Source organism: Cupressus sempervirens, chromosome 7, assembly GCF_028749045.1.
Source record: "Cupressus sempervirens isolate cs-2001-9-10 chromosome 7, ASM2874904v1, whole genome shotgun sequence".
Classification (NCBI taxonomy): domain Eukaryota; kingdom Viridiplantae; phylum Streptophyta; class Pinopsida; order Cupressales; family Cupressaceae; genus Cupressus; species Cupressus sempervirens.
In genome coordinates this window covers 667700898-667720163 of record NC_143124.1, presented here as the reverse complement: position 1 = coordinate 667720163, position 19266 = coordinate 667700898, and the positions used below count along the sequence as shown (strand labels likewise).

At 36.2% G+C, this 19266-nt stretch overlaps 1 protein-coding gene across 3 annotated transcripts in view; it reads right to left on the bottom strand.

Moving 5' to 3' along the window:
* LOC149548436 (Transducin/WD40 repeat-like superfamily protein) overlaps window positions 1-19266 on the bottom strand; it is a 223209-nt gene that overhangs the window by 158063 nt on the left and 45880 nt on the right. For 2 of the 3 annotated variants that reach the window (XR_016354026.1, XM_089792504.1), the window contains exons 2-3: window positions 8580-11558; window positions 8389-8492 (exon numbers count right to left, since the gene is read on the bottom strand). Coding sequence is in view for 2 of the 3 variants with exons in the window: in XM_089792504.1 (XP_089648630.1) it covers window positions 8389-8492; window positions 8580-11558 (3083 nt within the window). In the remaining variant the exon portion in view is untranslated. The remainder of the gene's footprint in view (window positions 1-8388; window positions 8493-8579; window positions 11559-19266) is intronic. The other variant, XM_089792505.1, reaches the window with a different exon arrangement.

The window sequence follows — 19266 nt, the reverse complement described above, 5'->3', positions numbered from 1 at the left end:
TCTCAGTTCAGAAATTGCAAGTTTAAAGTTTTCCTATAGTTCTTTCCATTTGGGAAACTTTTATTGTATTCGTGTTCTAATCGATCTGTTTTAAGTATCTTGGATCTAAGCATTTCGTCCAGGATTAGGTGCACCCGCCTCAGTCTTGCAGAGCTGGAAGCGCAAGGGATTTAGATCGCATCGATCAATCCTGTCAACTTGGCCTTAACTAGTTGGATATCCCAGCATCGAGCAGGCAAGGCTCGTAGGATTTCAATCTGCGGTTTTGGGAACCAACAGTACCTTTTTAAATAAAGTGAAAAGTTAAGTGAACTTTAATAGTCACTTAGTTAGTAAACCTTATAGTATTCAAGCATTAAAATAAGTGACCAAATGAACTCTGATAAGCATGTGCAATAGCTTGTTGGAAAGCTCTCGGCAAGACGCTTCCAACCCAGCACTGATGTACCAAAAATACTGAGCTCTGATTACTTACTAAAAATAGTAAGCATTTGGACAACCTGCCAAAACTGCTCTGATGGGTCTGGAACTGGAAATGTCTAGGCCAAATTTCAAACTGAACCCTGTAAAGAACCTTTTCGCCCCCGAAACCTAGGCGAAGTGAGCTGGCAACACAGAATTATAATGTCCCAGAAAAGGGGAACATTACATCGGCAACCTTGGGAGATCTTTCTTTAATCAAGGAGGCTGGTGACAAAAAGATTAATGTTGAAAGAGACTTGTCAATGGTTATTTTGAGCCTTTCCACAAAGTCCTTACCTAGTTGGAAAGCATCAAGGGTTTTGAAGAATCCCTTGCTAGGCGTGAATCTTTTGATTTAGTATTCTTGTTCAATGCTCTCATGAATGTAATAAGGTGTGAAATTGATGATCAATGATGGGATTGAACAAGTCCCCTTCTCAGCTATCATTGAAAATGGTGTTGACTCTATTATGATAATAGATAGTTTCTATTATCTTTGTTTTGTATCTAATGGTTATCTATTGAAATCTTCTATAAATATTAGAATGTTTCTAATATTTAGTTTTCTATTTCTAGAATAGAATGTTTCTATTCTTTAGTTAGCTATAGATAATTGTTAGTTTTCTCTTAGCTAGAATAGAAAGTTTTTATTCTTTACGATTGTTTCTTAAGGAAACATCATTCAGTCTCTGGTATAAATTAATCTCTTGATCAGAGTAACAAGACTAGCTGCGAGTCGACGAGTCAAGGAGGGCTTGCCGGGTCAAAATGACCCGTGACCCAGGCTCGGCGGATCAAGGAGTGTGGTTCGCCTGACTCTCGTGACTCGCGAGTCAAGGTGTGACTCGTGGGTCATGACAGTCGTGACTTGGCCATGGCAGTCAACATCCGACAGAGGTTAAAACATTAAAAAATGTTTTTTTTTTAAATATATTTTTTGGTTCTTTTTTATCCTTAAGACCCTAAAAGGGCTTTCATAACACTCTATTGTGAGAAAAAGAAAGAGAGAGAGGAAAAAAAGAAATAGTGTCATTGTTTTGCAACCAGCTAAAAGGAAAGGGAGAAAAGCTTGCATTTGTGACATTGAAGCAACTATACGCTTGCATTTAGATCATCAAGGAGTTTATAGGAGCTCTTCTCAACACTTATCAACTCATTTCAAAGAGGTGAAAGTTGATTTTTTTCTCTACGCTTATGGGTTTTTTTGATGAATTTTTTTGTATATTTATGGGTTTTGTTCTACTTTAGATTTGCATAAAATACAATGCTTAAATGATAATATTTCGTCTAAAATGTCTTATTGCAGCGACCTTGACATTTTTCCTTACTCATAATGGCTCCTCCAGCTAAAAAACCCAAGCTCTCTAAAGGCAATAAAAAATATGAGTGTTGGAAGTACACCACAGAATTTCTGGGTAGAGGTAGAACTCAAACAAAATGCCTATTTTGTAAGGCCGTTAATAGTGGGGGGATAAATAGATTGAAATACCATATTGCTGGCATACGTGGTCATGATGTTGAGCCTTGTAAAGCTGCAACTCCTGAGGCTAAACATTTTTGTTATGTTGCCTTAGAAAAATATGAAGAAGAAAAGAAATTAAAACAAAAACAACTAGCAAAGTTGGCTCAGATTGGTTCCAATTCCCTTCCACGCTCATCTGGAAATGCTTCTATATCTAGTTTTACACCCCTAGGTTCAATAGGTTGTGTTGGAGAAGATGCTTCTCTTCCCCCTATCGTCCTAGTGCTTCTGTTAGTTGTACTTCTTCTACATCTATCCCTTGCACTGCTAGTGGCGCTGCCCCTGCTAGTAGCACTGGCATTACCTTTGGTCTTAGAGTCAAAAAATCTAGGTTGGACAATTTTTTTGTACCACACTCCACTCCTAGTGCACAACCCTCACTTGAGAGCTTGGTCTAGAGTAGGGAGATCCATGATGCTGAAATAAGAGCAATTTGCATGTTTTGGTAAATCTGCAACATTCCATTTATAGCAGCCAGGTACTTCAAAGTTCAACTTCATTTATATTTGTTTGTTTTACGTTTTAAGTTTTAAATTCAATTTTTAAATTATATTTTATAATTTTAACTTGATGTTAAAATATGCTAATTAAAATGTTTTTATAGATGTAATAGGACTCCTTATTGGCAGGGGATGATTGATGTGGTTTCCATCTGTGGTGCGGGGTTTAAAGCCCCCATTGAAGATGAGTCGAGTGGCCCCCTCTTAGTAGAAATGGTTGAGGAGATGAAACTTGAGTTGGAGGACCACAAAAAGATTTGGAGCCAAGGGGGGTGTACCATTATGACGGATGGATGGATAGATAGGAGGAATGGGACTCTCCTCAATTTTCTTATTTCTACTCGAGGTAATTCATCATCCTCTACTTCTCGAAGTCTAAAATTTAATATATGACTGAATAACTAAAATTTTGTTTTATTGACTATTCAATGATAATTATTTTGTTTAATTTTACTTTCATGATCCACCATGTTTTTGAAGTCTATAGATGCTTCCTCACATGTCAAAAATGCAAAATTCTTATGTGAATCTATTGAGGAGGTCATAAAGGAGGTGGGGAAAGAGAATGTTGTCCAAGTGGTGACTGATAATGCAACTAATTATGTTGCTGCAAGTAAAATTTAAATTCTAAGTTTTATTTTAGTTTTTCATTAAATTTTGAAAATTAAAAGTTGTTTAACACATCTAAATTTTTAATTGTTTACCAACTAATTTAAAATTGCTTTTGGAAAACTTTTGATGGAGAGACACCCAAGAATCTTTTGCACTCCATGTGCGGCCCATTGCCTCGACCTCATGTTAGAAGATATTGGCAAGCTTGAATGGGTGAAATCATGTGTTGCTAAGGCCAAAAATCTTTGCAAGTTCATCTATAATCATGCCTTGGTCCTCAGCATTATGAGGGAATACACAAAGGAAAAGGAGTTGGCTCGTCCCGATATCACAAGATTTGCCTCTAATCTTATCACACTAAAATCCTTGCTGAATTCAAGGTTAGCTTTGAGGTACATGCTTGTTGGTCCACAATGGAGTTCCTCCTCTTTTGCCACCACCTCTGCAAGGATCGATGCAACAAAATGCATTTATGATGAAGAAGGTTTTTGCGAGCCATGTAAAGAGACTATGGAGGTAATTTAAATTTTAAAAGCTTGTCTTAAAGTTTTATAAATTAATTTATCTCATACATATTTTTGTTTTATTTTCATTGTGCAACTTTGCAAAGTTTCATCATTCACTAAATTATTTTTTTGTTTAATTGTTTTGTAGATCACTGAGCCCCTTGTAGCCCTCCTACGAGTTGCTGATGAAGGCATGGATAGGGCCAAATTAAGGCCAAATATGTAGGAGTTGAGGACAAGTATGGCCCTATTTGGGACATAATTGATAGGAGATGGCAAAATCGGCTTCATAAACCCATCCACACAACAACCTATTACCTCAATCCGACATACTGTTTCCATGAAGATTTCAAGGCAGATGAGAAGGTTCTTAGTGGCCAATACACTATGATATCGAAGATGGTCACTAATGCCACAGATGTATTGCTTGAGATGGATGCCTATAATAATGCAACAGAGCCCATTTTTTCAAGTCAAATTTGCAAAGGAGGTCGTACAAAATTGCAGCCAAGTAAAAATTGCAGCTTAAGCCTTATACATCTAGTTTCTAAATTTCTAGCTTTAAAGTTCAAGTTTTGAAATGAGACTAATATTTATTTTTTCCTCTTCTCAAAATTCAGATAGATGGTGGTAAATGTTTGGGCCTTCAACCAAAAACCTTCAACAAATCGCCATCCACATAATGAGCCAGCCAAGTAGCGTTTTTGGATGTGAGCGCAACTAGAGCACGTTCAAGCACATCCACTCGAAGAGGCGTAACAAGTTGTCTATGGAGAAAATGAATAAGCTAATATTCGTGCATTACAACCTGCGCATTAGGACCAAGGAGATTTTGGATAGTGACAACGCTCTGATTACTCTAGAGGAGGTTGATCCAGAGTTTGAGTGGATCACTGAGGCTACTGATCTTGTCTTTGATGATAAGGACCTAGAGTGAGTTGACGTCGCAGACAGAGAGGCTGAGGTCGTGACTATGGCAACAGAGGACCAAAGAGCTACAGTTGTTCCTAGTGGCACCTCATAGGCACTGGCAGAGACTACAGTTGATCCTAGAGGGCACCTCACAAGCTGATGTTATGGTTAATCAGTCATCCAAGACCTACTGTAAACGCCTTATTAAGAGGCATTTTATAGATTATACTAAGTTTGAGGTTGAGGTTAGGGATGAGGATGAGGATGAGGATGAGGAAGATGATGAGGATGAAGACTAAGAGCCATAGTTATAGTCTTTTTTTAGCTTTTTGTTTAACTTAACATATGATCGGAATTTGGAACATTTGATGATGACTATTGATGTGTTGGATTTCATGGATTTGATATATATTTTGATGGGTTTCACGGATTTATCATTTTATATATCTATGATTCTATGTTTTACTTTTCTATTTCCTTTAACTACTATTTAAATTTTAGTATTTAGCAATTTACCTTTGTACTTATGTAATCGATGTATGTTTAACTTTTAAGTATGTGCATTGTGATCAAATTACCTTCTATTTCATGATGTTATTGTGTATTCAAGCTTTATTCAATAATGGGTGCATGGAATGTTCTTTAAATCCTAAAAAATCTCAAAATTTCAACGTTTTTTCACTTTGCCGAGTCACTGTCCGGTCACAAGTCAAGTTACCCTTGATGAGTCCAAGTCAAGTTACTTTGCTCTTGATCACTGTTAAAAACAAGCAAATATTTTCCAATTACTTCATAATATGGTATCAGAGCCAATACTCTAAATTTTTTCAAAAATAATTACAATTTCTTGGTTGAAATTATCTACATTTTATTTTCAAAATTATTTACATGCATATTTGCTTTCAACTCTCTCTATAATCCGACTAGGTTTCTACTTCTAAGAGATCTGAATATACCGACTTCTAATTCAGTTCTGCAACCCATTTCTATCCAGATCCGTCTATTTTTCCTACACATTTCGATAATTTTTTGTATTTTTTTGCAACAGGGTCATTTTTGTTCAAAACCCTAATTTATGTACTTGATCAATTTTTTTACAAATTTTTTGGTGGTTTGTTGGGATCTCAATTGGGTTGTCATATATTATTTTTTGGGTGCCTCGATTTTTGTGCCTCAATTTTTGATTCAACTAATCCAAAAACTGCCAACATATTCTTTCTTCTCCATTTTTTGAGGGTTGCATGTACTTGCATGTTTGTTGCATGTACTTACACGTTTGTTACATGTGCTTGCATGTTGTTTGCATGTGTTGCTTTACCACGCAAAGTCTCATGTTTTGCCTCCTTTAAAATTCTAGTGGGTTTTCATTAAAAAAAATTCTTAAAAAAAAATCTTATGGGTTTTCATTTTTTTTCCCTAAAAAAAAAAAATTAAGAGTTTCTTTAAATCTTCCCTTAAAAATTTCTGATTCTCTAATTCGCAAAGTTGTGTGAAATTCCTTTGTTGGGTTTGTAATTTTTTCCTCAAAAATTATCTGTTGGGTTTTACCATTTTCCTTAAAAAAATGAAGCTTTGTATTGTCAGGTTTTGATTGATTTTTCACCAAAAAAATGATGTTGAGTTTTGATTGATTTTCACCTTAAAAATCATGGCCAAAAATCATGTCGAGTTCTGATTGATTTTTTACCCCAAAAATCATGTTGGGTTTTGATTGATTTTTCACCTCAAAAATCATGACTTTTTGCGGTTTGTTTTGGAGCATTATGCTCATCTGCAAAGTTTTGGAGCATTATCCAAAGTACCATCAGCAATCTTCTCAGCAGACATCCTCTACTCCAAATTCAGAAGGCTCTTAGAAGAAAAACATTCCATGCAACTATTGCCACAAGTTTGAGCACATGAAGGTTGAATGTCGGAAGCACTTAGCTGCCCTATTTAAGCACTTAACTGCCCTATCTAAGCAATCTGGTTCATAGCCCACAGTGAACAATGCGGAGCACCTTGAGCAAACAAAATCTACCTTTTACGCTTTTTGACAGCTTCATACTCTGGATAGATTAACCATTAAGGGAGAGTATTACGATAATAGATAGTTTCTATTAACTGTATTTAGTATCTAATGGTTATCTATTGTAATCTTCTGTAAATATTAGAATGTTTCTAATATTTAGTTTTTTGTTTCTAGAATAGAATGTTTCTATTCTTTAGTTAGCTGTAAATAACTGTTAGTTTTCTCTTAGCTAGAATAGAAAGTTTCTATTCTTTACGATTGTTTCTTAAGGAAACATCGTTCAATCTCTTGTATAAATTTATATCTTGATCACTTTTAATAACAAGCAAATATTTTCCAATTACTTCGTAATAGACTCTTGGACACATTTAGAAGCCCTTTTGGTGCTTGATTTACCTCTATATTTCACATGTTTTGTTCTTTTGGGATGTTTTGAGATCAATGAATTTAGGATCAAATCACCCTTATGACACAATCCCTCTTTTTTAAGTGTATCAATATGTTTGTGAGAATTCCCAGGTACCTTGTTTAATGATTACTTTTCATTTTTTTATTGATCTTGTGGGAGGTGGAAAATCTTTGGTTAAATTATCATAATACAGATTAATTACATGCGGTGTGTGAAGCTGCTCTGTTCTATCTATGAGGGTGATGGTTGTGCATTGTACCTAGATAAGTATAGTAGAGCAACATTTCCTTGATCATATGCTCTTTTGGATGACCTAGTTTTGTTAGTGTTGGTCATAGTGGATCCCAAGACTTACAATGTTATGGCTTGCAAATGCTCTAAGACCAGCGACCACATTATCAAGGAGTTGCTTCAAATAGGCAGCTTAAAATGATTGAAATTTGTTCAAGCCCCAAAGTCATGAGTCTAGTGAAATGTAGATTGAGGAAATATGGCTTAAAAAAGCATGCGTCTAATTGCAAAAAAAATCTATTGATGAGTTATTTTTGTAGCATTTAAGAAAGGATGAGTCTTGTTGCTTGCTCTCTAAAGTTCTGTTCCTTAGCCAAATGCAAGAGGATATTGGTGACTCTTTGTTAGTGGCTTGTGGTAATTTGAATCAACTAGCTACAAGGTCTTCAACAGGGAGATTCTTGTAGCCTTTCATCAGCTCAAAGATGTTAAGGCCTTTTGTGTTAATCTCAAGATAGAGGTAAAAAGAGCTCTTGGTTATTCACTGTAAGGATACCCTACAGGTTTCTAATGCATGGACACTTCCCTGTCTAGATGATGGTTTGTGTTGGTGTATTCACAAGCAAAAATTATTCATGGCATCAATTTCTCTCAGATCACTCCAGGTGTTGCAAATTGTGTGGACCAGTCCAAGGGAGTATGGGTGGCTTATGTTCCTCAAGGCAGCTCCTTTCTGGTGGGGTAGGTAATTATGCTGTACAAATTTGCAGAGAGTTTGTCCTAATGTTGTTGTCACAGGACATTTTCCAGCCTTTTCTCTAGTTTTCTGTAGGAAAGTTTTATTTTACACCTTTTTTTAGGTCTTTCTTATCAAACAATTAGTTCATTTTGTAATTTAGTGCCACTTTTAGCAAGGATGAGAGCCTTTATAGCTCTTCGATATTATCAAAAAAATACTTTAGACTCACACCTTTCACATCTAGGTTGTACAAGTATCCCATTGATGGGATCAAAGTTATTTTTTGTATATTGACCTAACAAGACTAGAAATACCAATCACTCTATTTTTGAAAAACGATTGGAATGACAAATGAATCTTAACCCTCATTAGAAAATTGATATTGATTGCCCCTTTTGACTCAACTGACCTTTAAATCATAACCATTTAGTTTATAACTTTATACAATTATCCAATCTGTAATGGGACGATACACAATGTTTACCTGCTAGCAGCAGAACTCAGTCTGGATAATTTGATTATGCGTAGAGCAAGAGCCACCATTGTCAGTGACCTCATTGCACAGAACTCTGTAGAAGATTTCCACAGCTGCAAACCACAAACTTCATGCATCAGAAAATGATTGAAATTAACAGATAATGTGAATTAAAACTCCATTAATGTCTTGAGCACTACCTCAAATGTAGCTCGCCAACCAGGAAGGAATAATGTAAGTGAACCTCTATCACCAGGCAATCCTGCAGCTACACCAACATGTTCAGGTTTAGAAATATCCATTTCCTCTATGAGTAGTTTGTCAAGATGATCATCAGCACCCCACAAGTGTAGAAATGACAAGCTCATGCGAAGTAAATGGCCTTCAATTGTTCCCAACCATACATTTTCTTCCACACAGTTTGGATGATGTTCTGAATCCTGGATCACAACTTCGGGATCCGTAGATGGAGAGTTACAGGTATTTTGAATTTGACTTTCTATTCTGGATATTTGTGAAGATCCTACTGATGAATCGGGCTGATTATGTTTTGTTTCATGTTTCTTAAGAACTGGTAGCTGTAATAGATCAGAAGCCATCAAGGAGGAAAGATCGAATTGCAAGGCAGCTACACCAGGATAAGGGCAAACTCCTTTGATCAGCTGTTGTTTGTTATTAAGGATCTTCTGTGAGGAAACTTGATTTAAGTAGTTGCTATCATTAGCATCTCCAGAAGAAGATGCAGGTGATGAAGCCTTCACGCCTTGACCAAGAACCTGTGCCACTTTAGACGAAAGCTTCTCAAAATTCCCTTCACTTTTTTTAGCAGTTAGATTAACCAGTTCAGTTGATCCAATTACTGTGCTGAAACTTTTGGAACCAGCTGAACCCAACCCCTCCTCGGGCTTTATAGTCCCATGAAGATCAAGATTTGCTTCTTCATTAGAATGAAACATCAACGATGATGTTGATGTCGATCCATCAAGTACTTTTCTTGTAGTAGAGTTAATGTGAATACATCTTAGAAAATGATCAAACATAGAATGCGCTGCAGCACCCTTAAGAATTCGTTCACGAGCACCTGATTTTACATCCCAAATATACAAAATGTCATTATGACCACCATGAGTAGTATACTGCACACATAAGCAAGCAATATATCCTCTCACATAATCCCAAGCCACCATCTTTGGACAGCTAGGGTGTCCTGGAAACATTCTTTCGACATTTAATGTTTCAAAGGATGAAAGGGACACACATGCATCATCAGAAATGCTAAGAAAACACTCTGCCCAAGGACGGTCCGTCCAAGGCGCTGGAAGCAAAATCTGCCGCACGGGAGCAATATGCTGATGCATTATTGAGATCAAACTGCCACCCTCCAAATCCCACAAACGTATGGTACAATCCATACTTCCTGATACTAATATGTGTCTACTGTTCTCTGTTGTGGTAACTAGCTTCTTATGTGCAGCTAAGCAAAGTATAGGACCTGTGTGACCTCTAAAAGATTGCAATGCCATACTGTAGTCATGCTTAATTTGCAACCTATCCTGTCCAATAGAAATACTTGGACAAAGACATTCAAACCTTACAAGTTTTATATCACCACTACAAAACCCATAAACTAAAGCCAAAGGAACAGAGAATTTCCCAGACAAAATCATGGAAGATGTAATAATATTGCTCCTTTCTATTAATTTTGTTTGGCTTCTGCTGAAACAGTCAGCAGAATTTATCTCCCGGCCTAAACAACCTGAATATTCAGCATCACTAGACCCCACTTTCACATCCTTCTGTAGATTCCCTTCAAAAGAATCAATCTTTTCTTTACAATTGAATATTGGACTTGTGTCACCATAAGATGAGTAAGAAGTTTTTGACCAATCAAACCAAAACCCACCTTGCCCAAGCATTACTCCCATGCAACAAAACTCATCTGAATGAATAGTGCCTGTGCTTTGTTTTAAGTGTGCATCTAAATCTCCCTGGCTTTGGATGCAACTTGCAGCATGCAGAGGCAACCAAATAGTAATGTGTGTTTCTCGAAATGTAGACAATCCAAAATCTGACCTCACAGATTCTATACGGATGAGATAATCTTGCATTAGATCAAATTTAATACATAAATCCCCTTCAAGAACGGAAGAAATTAGGGGCACCTGAAATAGAGCCCTGGCATAAGATGCATGCCCCAACTGCAAAATGCCATATATAACTGCTGCCCCTTGATTGTTCCAAATGAGAACATTGGTTACAATATTATATTCCGTCTCTGAGACCTTTAAATCATCACACTTGTAGTTACCTTCAGTTAGGAACATACCTCCAATCAAGAAAGGTTTTCCTGAAGAACCTTTCCTAAGAAGCAGGCTATCAACACAAGACTCGTCTATTAAAGCACCTCCATTGGAGTATTTAACTACCCATCGATTCTTATATATCAAGAGGACAAGCTTCCCATTCGGTGCAATTGATACAATCTTTGCTCCATCAAGATTGGAAATTGTTGAATCTATGGATGAAACATGTGTGTGATCACTTTTTTCTGGATCCTTTGCTGATTCAGTAGCTGTAATATTTTCCTCGTTAAGTTTGAAGTATTGTAACCTTCCAAAAAGATCAGACACCATGACCAGTTTATTTCTTTTTGTCACCATATCAGGGACAATAGCCATTGAATTTACTGTCCCTATTGACAAAAATCCATGATATATAACTTTCAATATATTGAGATTCAATGAATCAACAATCACAATAGCAGATTTTACCATCTTTTTCAAGATTCCTTCTCCATCAAGAGTAGATTCTTTGGTGCTTCCTCCTACATTTTTATCTGCAATAACCTCAGTGGCATGGCATGTTTGTGCTTGCCCTACATTAACACAAGTACAAGCAATGCATACATACCTACGATAATTGGGAAGACAAGACAGTACAGATACACTGCCAACCCATGGAGGCATTTTCCGCCTACGCCTACAGTGCCCAGTAAGGCTGCTCCATGTACACAGGACACCATCAATACACACACTGATCAAAGCTTCACTGATCTGAGAGGGTGAGCATTTCTCTACCAAGCTGTGTGTCTCTTTGTGATCGTTACCTGGTGCACATATTGCTAGACCAGCAATAGATACAGTATGGCCACAAAGCATTGCTACTGGCCAAATTTCCTGCTACATAAAAGTGGTAATCAAGATGTCGTCATGAAAAATTTTCTGGCAAGAGACAGATTTTGATAATTATAAACCAGCATATATAAATCCTCTCACATTTGATCCTTAAAAATTTATAAATACTGAATATATTTATGTCACACATCAAAGATGTGTATTTTATAATCTTAAAAATTACCTGATATGATATGGTAGCAGTATAATATTATAACTAGCATAATGGTGTACTCTTACTAATTTAAATGTCTAGAAGTATTTCCTGCAGTACAAGGGAGGAATACCAATGACTGATAGAAAACATGTCATAAGCTTTTCTGATGCAGAATGTTGTTTAAAAATCCTTTTTGTCGAAGTTGAACTGTAAGAAAAATGATAAACAACAAATTCATTTTCATGTCATTTTCCTGTTCCTTACACATGCAATCCCAAATAGAGAAGGTGCATTTGTACAAAAATTATTGAAATTGTTGCCAATCTCGGAAAATTATAATTAAATGTTTGCTAATGGAATATAAAAGTTAGAAATTAGCAATAAACATATAATAAAAAATTTGTTTCGATTCACTTGTTTCTTTGCTAATTCTATTACATGAAAAAATAAGTTATCCAGCTGTTCAAAATCAAGAAAAAGAAATTTTCATATAGGAACAAAAAGATGGTGAAAGTTATCATGCTAAAACTTTTAAGGCTGCAGATACCATACTCACTCCACATATTCGGATGATATCTAAAATTGCTCTCAAATAAGGCTTTCCCAAACAAATGACTCAAAAACTCTATTGTAACTATATAAAAAGCTGGCAGACAATCCCTCTAAGTACAGTGTGGTAATCATTTATTTTTGCTCACTAAAACATTTTAAAGTCATCTTCAAAGAGTTAAAAGGAGAAATGGTTAGCTGAAAAAAGAGTAAGAGTTAAGTGTCACAGTACTCAGAAGTAAATATTTCATAAATATCATATGCTCACACATAGTATGATCACTAACGACTCTTGTGATAACATAGTTTTTTTTTTTGCTTATTTTGTTGATTTCAGCAAATCCTTTCACACTTCAGCGAACATCTTTGGAAACATGTGACAGAAAGAGGAACTTATTCTGAGCTTAGAATGGCTGAATATAATATCTAAGAATGAGTCCACCACTCACCAAGATCCAATCTTAAAAACCCTATATAATTTGAAACAACTAAAACAAGGTATAATGATTACGCCCAAAATGTAATGTCCCCATTCTCAGCAGGACTCTGCAGTTGGCTTGGTCAGTTCATCTTGACCCTCATGAGCCGACAGTGGGATTCGAGGGTCTCAGTTGGGGACTTGCTATTTTTAGTAAATCTATTTTGGGCAGTTGCCATATTTAGCATGCAGTTGGTGGCGTTGGCAGTTGGTCGTCACTGGTATTGGATGGAGTTATTTACTGATGGGGTTCATATTTATTAATTAATTAATGACGCTTTATTATTATTAAGGCACTTTATGTTATTTGATGTTATAAAATGAAATGTGAAGATGAAGCTTCTTAAGTGAAAAGAGTAAAGAAGAAGCTAAGTGTCATTTGGTGTTATAAATATGAGCCCATTGTGAGAGAAAAGCATCCAATTGTCTTTTGCCGTTGTTATTTCTTGGTGAGGGTTTTAAGTTCTGAATTCAGTTCCACTGTTGACGTGTAGTGGTTTTGATCTGCAGGTTTGAATTTAGAGCTTCCTCTTTCTGTAGCAACTGTGTCTGAGGAGAAATTATCTGTTGAATAAATTCATTGTCTTCTCTTACTGTATCCCCTTTGGCTGAGAGGGCAAACCTATTCTGGAAAGATTTGGTATCTCTGTTTACTGGTAATTCAGAATTCACAAATCTGGATATTGGTATTTGCTGGAGAAATATATTATAGATACAAGTGCAAATTGGGAATTCCTTATTACTGTTTAATAATTATACACGTTGGTATCAAGTGACTGCTGTACCGTGGGATTTGCACTGCACTTGGTGGCATATTTCCATCAGTATATCGAGCACCAAATACCCTGCCCATAGGCACAGTTCTATCTTGTTAACTTGGGCGATATTCTTCCCAGAATTTCAGATGCCAGTGCACACAAACTTGGCATTGGCTGCAGTTGAGATACCTATCCTGGAGCAACCAATATTGATTGGGATTAGCGGCCAGATATTGGGCAACAAGTTGAGGAGTTAGCTGCCTTCGTTCAGGGAAATCGATCTCCTGCTGCAATTGCCAATCGTGGCTTTTTCCCTGCTATCAGTGACCAGATTATAGACTGCATACACAGGTCTTCCCCGTGGACAGGTGCTTGCTTGCTCAGGGCTGCGATTTACTTGGGACAAAGAAGTCATTGTGAAGAATGATGTAAATCAGGTTCTATGTTTCATTTCACAAATATTTATCTATTGTTCAGTAATTGCAATTTGTGCTAAGGCTATAAATAAAGAGGAATTGCTCATTCAAATTGTTTATCATTATTCTGATCACATCTTTCAGTTGAGTTATGTACGCGAGCTTTATAATTAAATGAGTTCAAAAATTATCTCTATGCTGGCATTGAATTTAGTTATAAACATTTATCCACTTAAAGATCGCACATGCTGAAGATCCTTGAGATTACAAGATTAAATCCTGAGCAAAATAACATCATCCAGTGTAACAGTGGGATGAGCCGGTAGGGCTCTTTATAAAAAAAAATATCAACAAAAGATAAGACTTATAAGAAAGATGAGCACCAAAGAGCATTCCCTCCTAGAAATGACCTTGAAGAGATTTGAAGAAAATATTTATGTTTCAAGTGCAAGGAAAAATGGGTGCATGGACATAATTTGTAATCAAGAAGAATCTTGAAAAAACTTGTTCTGAAAGAGCAAGGAGAAATGGGACTTGAGACATATACGTGGGAAAAGAAGCCAGATGTGCAATATAGAGGCATAATCCAACGAAGGAGCATTGGAAGAAGAAAAGTAAAACCCAAGCAAATGAAGGTGTGAAGAAGGAAAACATGAAATCACAACAAAGTATTAAAAAGCTCTACAATTGGCTTCAATTTCAAATGTGTAATTCCATCTATAATATAGCTAACATCACCTCAATTATTAAACCAGATTCTACTCCCAGCTATCTCCAAATTTGGCACTCTACTCCATGGTTTAGTCAATATTTACAATGTGCTCCCTTACTTGTAGGGAAATAAAAAAGACAGCATCTTCATTACCTACCTGCTGGTGGTGATAAATCTCAATACAATTGGCAGGCATGATAGAGAAGATTCTTCAACATCTTGTGGTCTCTATTAATATTTGCAAAGAATGAAGTCATTGTAAGATCAATCACTAACGCTTGCTGTACAGTTCTTTTTAGTGTAAAATAAGCCAACAATAAGCTATAAATTAGGTTACCAGGAAACTGATCTTGATCAAAAGTAAAGATATATCTCATTAAAGACATTTACCAATCCAATTAGAGTTAATATAATTATATACCTGAACAGTTTGGAGCTTGAAAAGCATTTATTGAAAATGTCAAAGGTTAGCGTTCCTTTAACATATTGAGGAACAAAGTTTGAAAATTGTCAATGATCCTCTTGAGGCTTGGGCATTGACATACCCCTGCCATGGTACAGAATTTGGAAAGCATTAATAAAAATTGCCAAAGGTTAGTGTTCCTTTAACATATTGAAGAACAAAGTTTGAAAATTGTCAATGTTCCTCTTAAGGCTTGGGCATTGACATGCCCTCAGTATGGTACCTTCTCCCATTGTACCTAAAAGAAAATAAAAAATAAAAAAATTAATTCTAAAGAGTCACACAAAAGGGTTAACAAATTTGGCAATATATACTTTGCTGGGGCCAACCACACGTTTAGTCAAAGTATGTGTATATATTAAAATCACCCAAATAAGGGGGAGGAGAATTTCTAGGCAGGTGATATTTAAAGAAGCCAAATAGTTGAAAAAAAGGCAGATGTATTAATAATAAAGCAGAAATCATTATTTCATGAAGGAAGCACTTCATATGAATGTTGCCCAAGAATAAGTAGTAGAAATTAATTAAGGGGGGAAGCGATTAATGCAGTCGACAAGAATTGATGAAAAGGCAGCAGGTGCTCCTTAAGTGAAAGGATGTGACCCTTTCAGTATAAGGGGGTACAAAGGGAGTGGAGGCCTCATATGGACGGGGTATAAAGAAAGAGAGGATCAATCAGGCAAGAGTTCTGAAAAATAAATCGTTCGGAAAATAGAGCGACCATTCATATTCAGCAAACAATTGAAAATTGTCTTATCTTTAAGACTTTGCAATTTTCTGTAATCTAGATCAGACCAAGGCCACCAGCAAATAGAAGATGATAGTTCTTAGTTACCAGGTCAAGTTCGAGTTCGAAGAAAAGGTTTGCTGATATGGCAAATTTTGGAAAGGGGTTTGAGTTCATTCGTACAAAAACATGTAAAACTTATAAAAAATTATCTATATACATATGCATGAAGCTTAGAAGCATAATTTAAAATTAGAATGTCACACGGTATCATAAAATCATATGATTTAATCATTTAAACAACAAAAACACCATAGGCATATACTTTAAACTTGTAATCATAGCATCATGAATAGTGATCATACCATTATACATTTCAAGTTCAACATCAAAGATTTAAAACATCAAAATTAAATCGTGATTCATAACAGCAAGTTCAAGTATCATTGTTTCAAGTTCAACTAATGGATTAAATATTTATTAATCTTCTTCTTCTTCTTCATCGTCGTCATCTTCTTTTTCTCCTCCTCCTAGTTCTCCGACATTAGTTGAATCAGCAACAGAGCTAAGGCCAATGGGATCAGCTGCAGCAATAATAGTATTGGCATCAAATTCTTCAAAATCTTCAATTGAAAGCCAAGAAGTGGAAGCATCCAAGTCCACCAACTATACATTTACATCCCACCTCTATGTCTCCCATCCTTTGCTTTCTTTAGTCTTGTGCGAGAGGAGACGCAAGTTGTAATGCACAAAAACAAAACCAAATTCTCCGCTCTTTTTTATTGCAACGTATTGCGCTTCATTAAGTGGATGAAAGAATATGTGCTCCAATTTCTTTCCGATGCAGATGAACTAGCAACTTATGAAGACATGACCAACTAAATATTTAAATTATGTAACTTGAATCTTAGAATATCTAGCAATTTATGAAGACAAAGTAAACTAATAGTAACTTTTTTTAGATTAAACTTGCTTGTGATATCACTTTGATTGCAAGGGGCTGCAACGTTTAGAATCCTTGGCCATGGAGGTACCACCAACTATGAGCATTCTTCCTAAACTGATGACAAAGAGCATCTTTACTTAGATTTTTTTGCACCCACAAACTATATGAACTCATCCGTAATCAAATCTCGCATATCATCATCAGGAAAGAGTCTTTTAAATGCTGCCTTATATCCATCAAACACTTCTAAATCTCTATAGGGTGGTAGCCTTCCTAGTAGATCAGTATATTGGGTGCTATAGTATTTAGGCATCAATGCATAGGCAAACAAATATAGAGGAGTGGTCATTTTGTTCCATCGTTCTATAATAATTGCTTGCAATTATTTGAAGGTCGTCTCTTGAGGATCTTGCTCTTTTTCATTTACAATTTGATTGATCGTCTCAAGCATTGAGTCTATGCCATCATAGATCTCTCCAAGGCAAGGCCTATCCATATTAGTGTACCTAAGCATGATCAAATGGGCTCAGTGAGCTTAATGAGATATTCCACATGTTCCCACCACAAGTCATCAAGTATCCTAAGCTTTATTTTGGATGCCCTCTCCCCATTGCTTTGCCTCCATATAGCCCATTTTTTGTTGATTATCATATTGGAAAGTGCCTCTTTCAGTTCCACAAGTCGTCTCAAGACGATTACATTTGATGTAAAACGTGTCTCAACAACTTGTAACATAAAATAGAGCAAAAAAAATAAAATGATACATACTTCAAAAAAGAATAACATTACAGCATCAAAAAATCAGAAATTCTAAGATACTATTTTTTTTAAAAATTAAATTACTAACTTGAGTTCAAGTTCACTTATCTTCAGCAACTCCAAAGGTGAGAGCATTCTGAATATTCCTCGAGTCATGTGGTGGTTTGTGATGAACATCTGGATGTCCTTAGCTTCTGCATACACCTCCTTGATCCACACAATACTCTTCCCAATCTTATGTAGCAAAAGATTGAGTGAATGAACCACACAAGGTGTCCGAAAAATATGATAGTATCTCCCCTCAACCAACAAACCAGCAGCTCTACTATTCTTTGCGTTGTCCTTACAACTTGGACAACATTGCTAGCACCCACTTCTTTAATGGTAGAGATGAGAATATTAGCAAAATGCCCCATCTTTTACTTGCCCCTCACAATCCATTGCTCTCAAGAACATTGCCCCTTCAAGGGACACCACCAAAACATTGATTAATGGACAATTTCTAGCATCTTTCCACTTGTCTAATACAATTGTTACTCATGTCTCAATCCATGAATCCTTTATCGGTTTCAACAGTTCATCAATCAGCTTAACCTCTTGATCCAACAAGGTGGTTCGTACTCTCTTAAAACCGAAATTTGAATACCCTCCAAGAGCTTCATTAGCACTTCTCAACATCCTCTTGAAATATGGAGAGAGAACAAGATAAAAAGACAGCCCATTAGCATACAAACATCTTGCCACATCAATGTCGACAATTTCCCTACTCTGATTTTGAAATGCAATTTCCTGTGGTCTCTCTCTTTTGTGTGTAAGGGGTGATTCATTTTGAGAATCAGGGGCAGATGAGGTAGTATAGAAGGAGTAATCTTCTATTACAACATCTATGATGGATTTCATTCCCTTTGCTTTTTTCCTAGTTTTATTGCTACTCCTATCAATGGTATTTTGCCTATGTTCTTCTCTCTATTATGCTTCCTGGTGCTCTTGAATATATTTTAAAACTAATGAATTTGGCACAAGTTCATTTCTTTTTCCAAGATATTTCTTGACTCCTCTTCCAAAGTATCCACAAAAGTGACCCACCACATGAAAATGTGAACTATTCCTTTCTACATCACAACCCCACATTTCAAACGGAAAGTGCCACTTCTTGGAAGAGGACATACAATATCCCCATACTTCCACAAAGAAGAATCAAAATAGGATTCTATTATTTGTTGGGTATTGGCATTGCCTACTAAGGAAGAGGTAGATCCCATTGAAGTTCCTTTTCCTATGGCAAGAAATTGTATTCATACTCAGAAAGAAATTTTAGGGAAAACAATAGCTAGATCTTATTCGCAATGAATGAAAAATGACAAAAATAATAAGCTTAAACAAAACAAAAGAAAACGGAACAATGACTTACCTCTTCCTGCCATTATAAGCTTGCAAAGGTGTAGGAAGGAGGCACAAGCACTTAAAGATAGCTCACAAACCAATCTTCCAACTCCTCCTTGCACAAACTCACTCTTGCTCAACCACCTATTTGCTCTAGCTCAAGACAAAATAACCTACTTGCACACTACGAGTGTTAGAAGCCAACATAAGCCTTTCACTTTCACTTTTTAGGGTTAAGAAACTCAAAATATTATTAAATATGCAAAAAAATGTCAATTTTCCATCGTCTGTGGGGCCCAGTTCAACGTAATTCACAGGTGGTTCAATTTATTTCTAGCCAGTTCGCCCAGGTTCAATGCATGATAG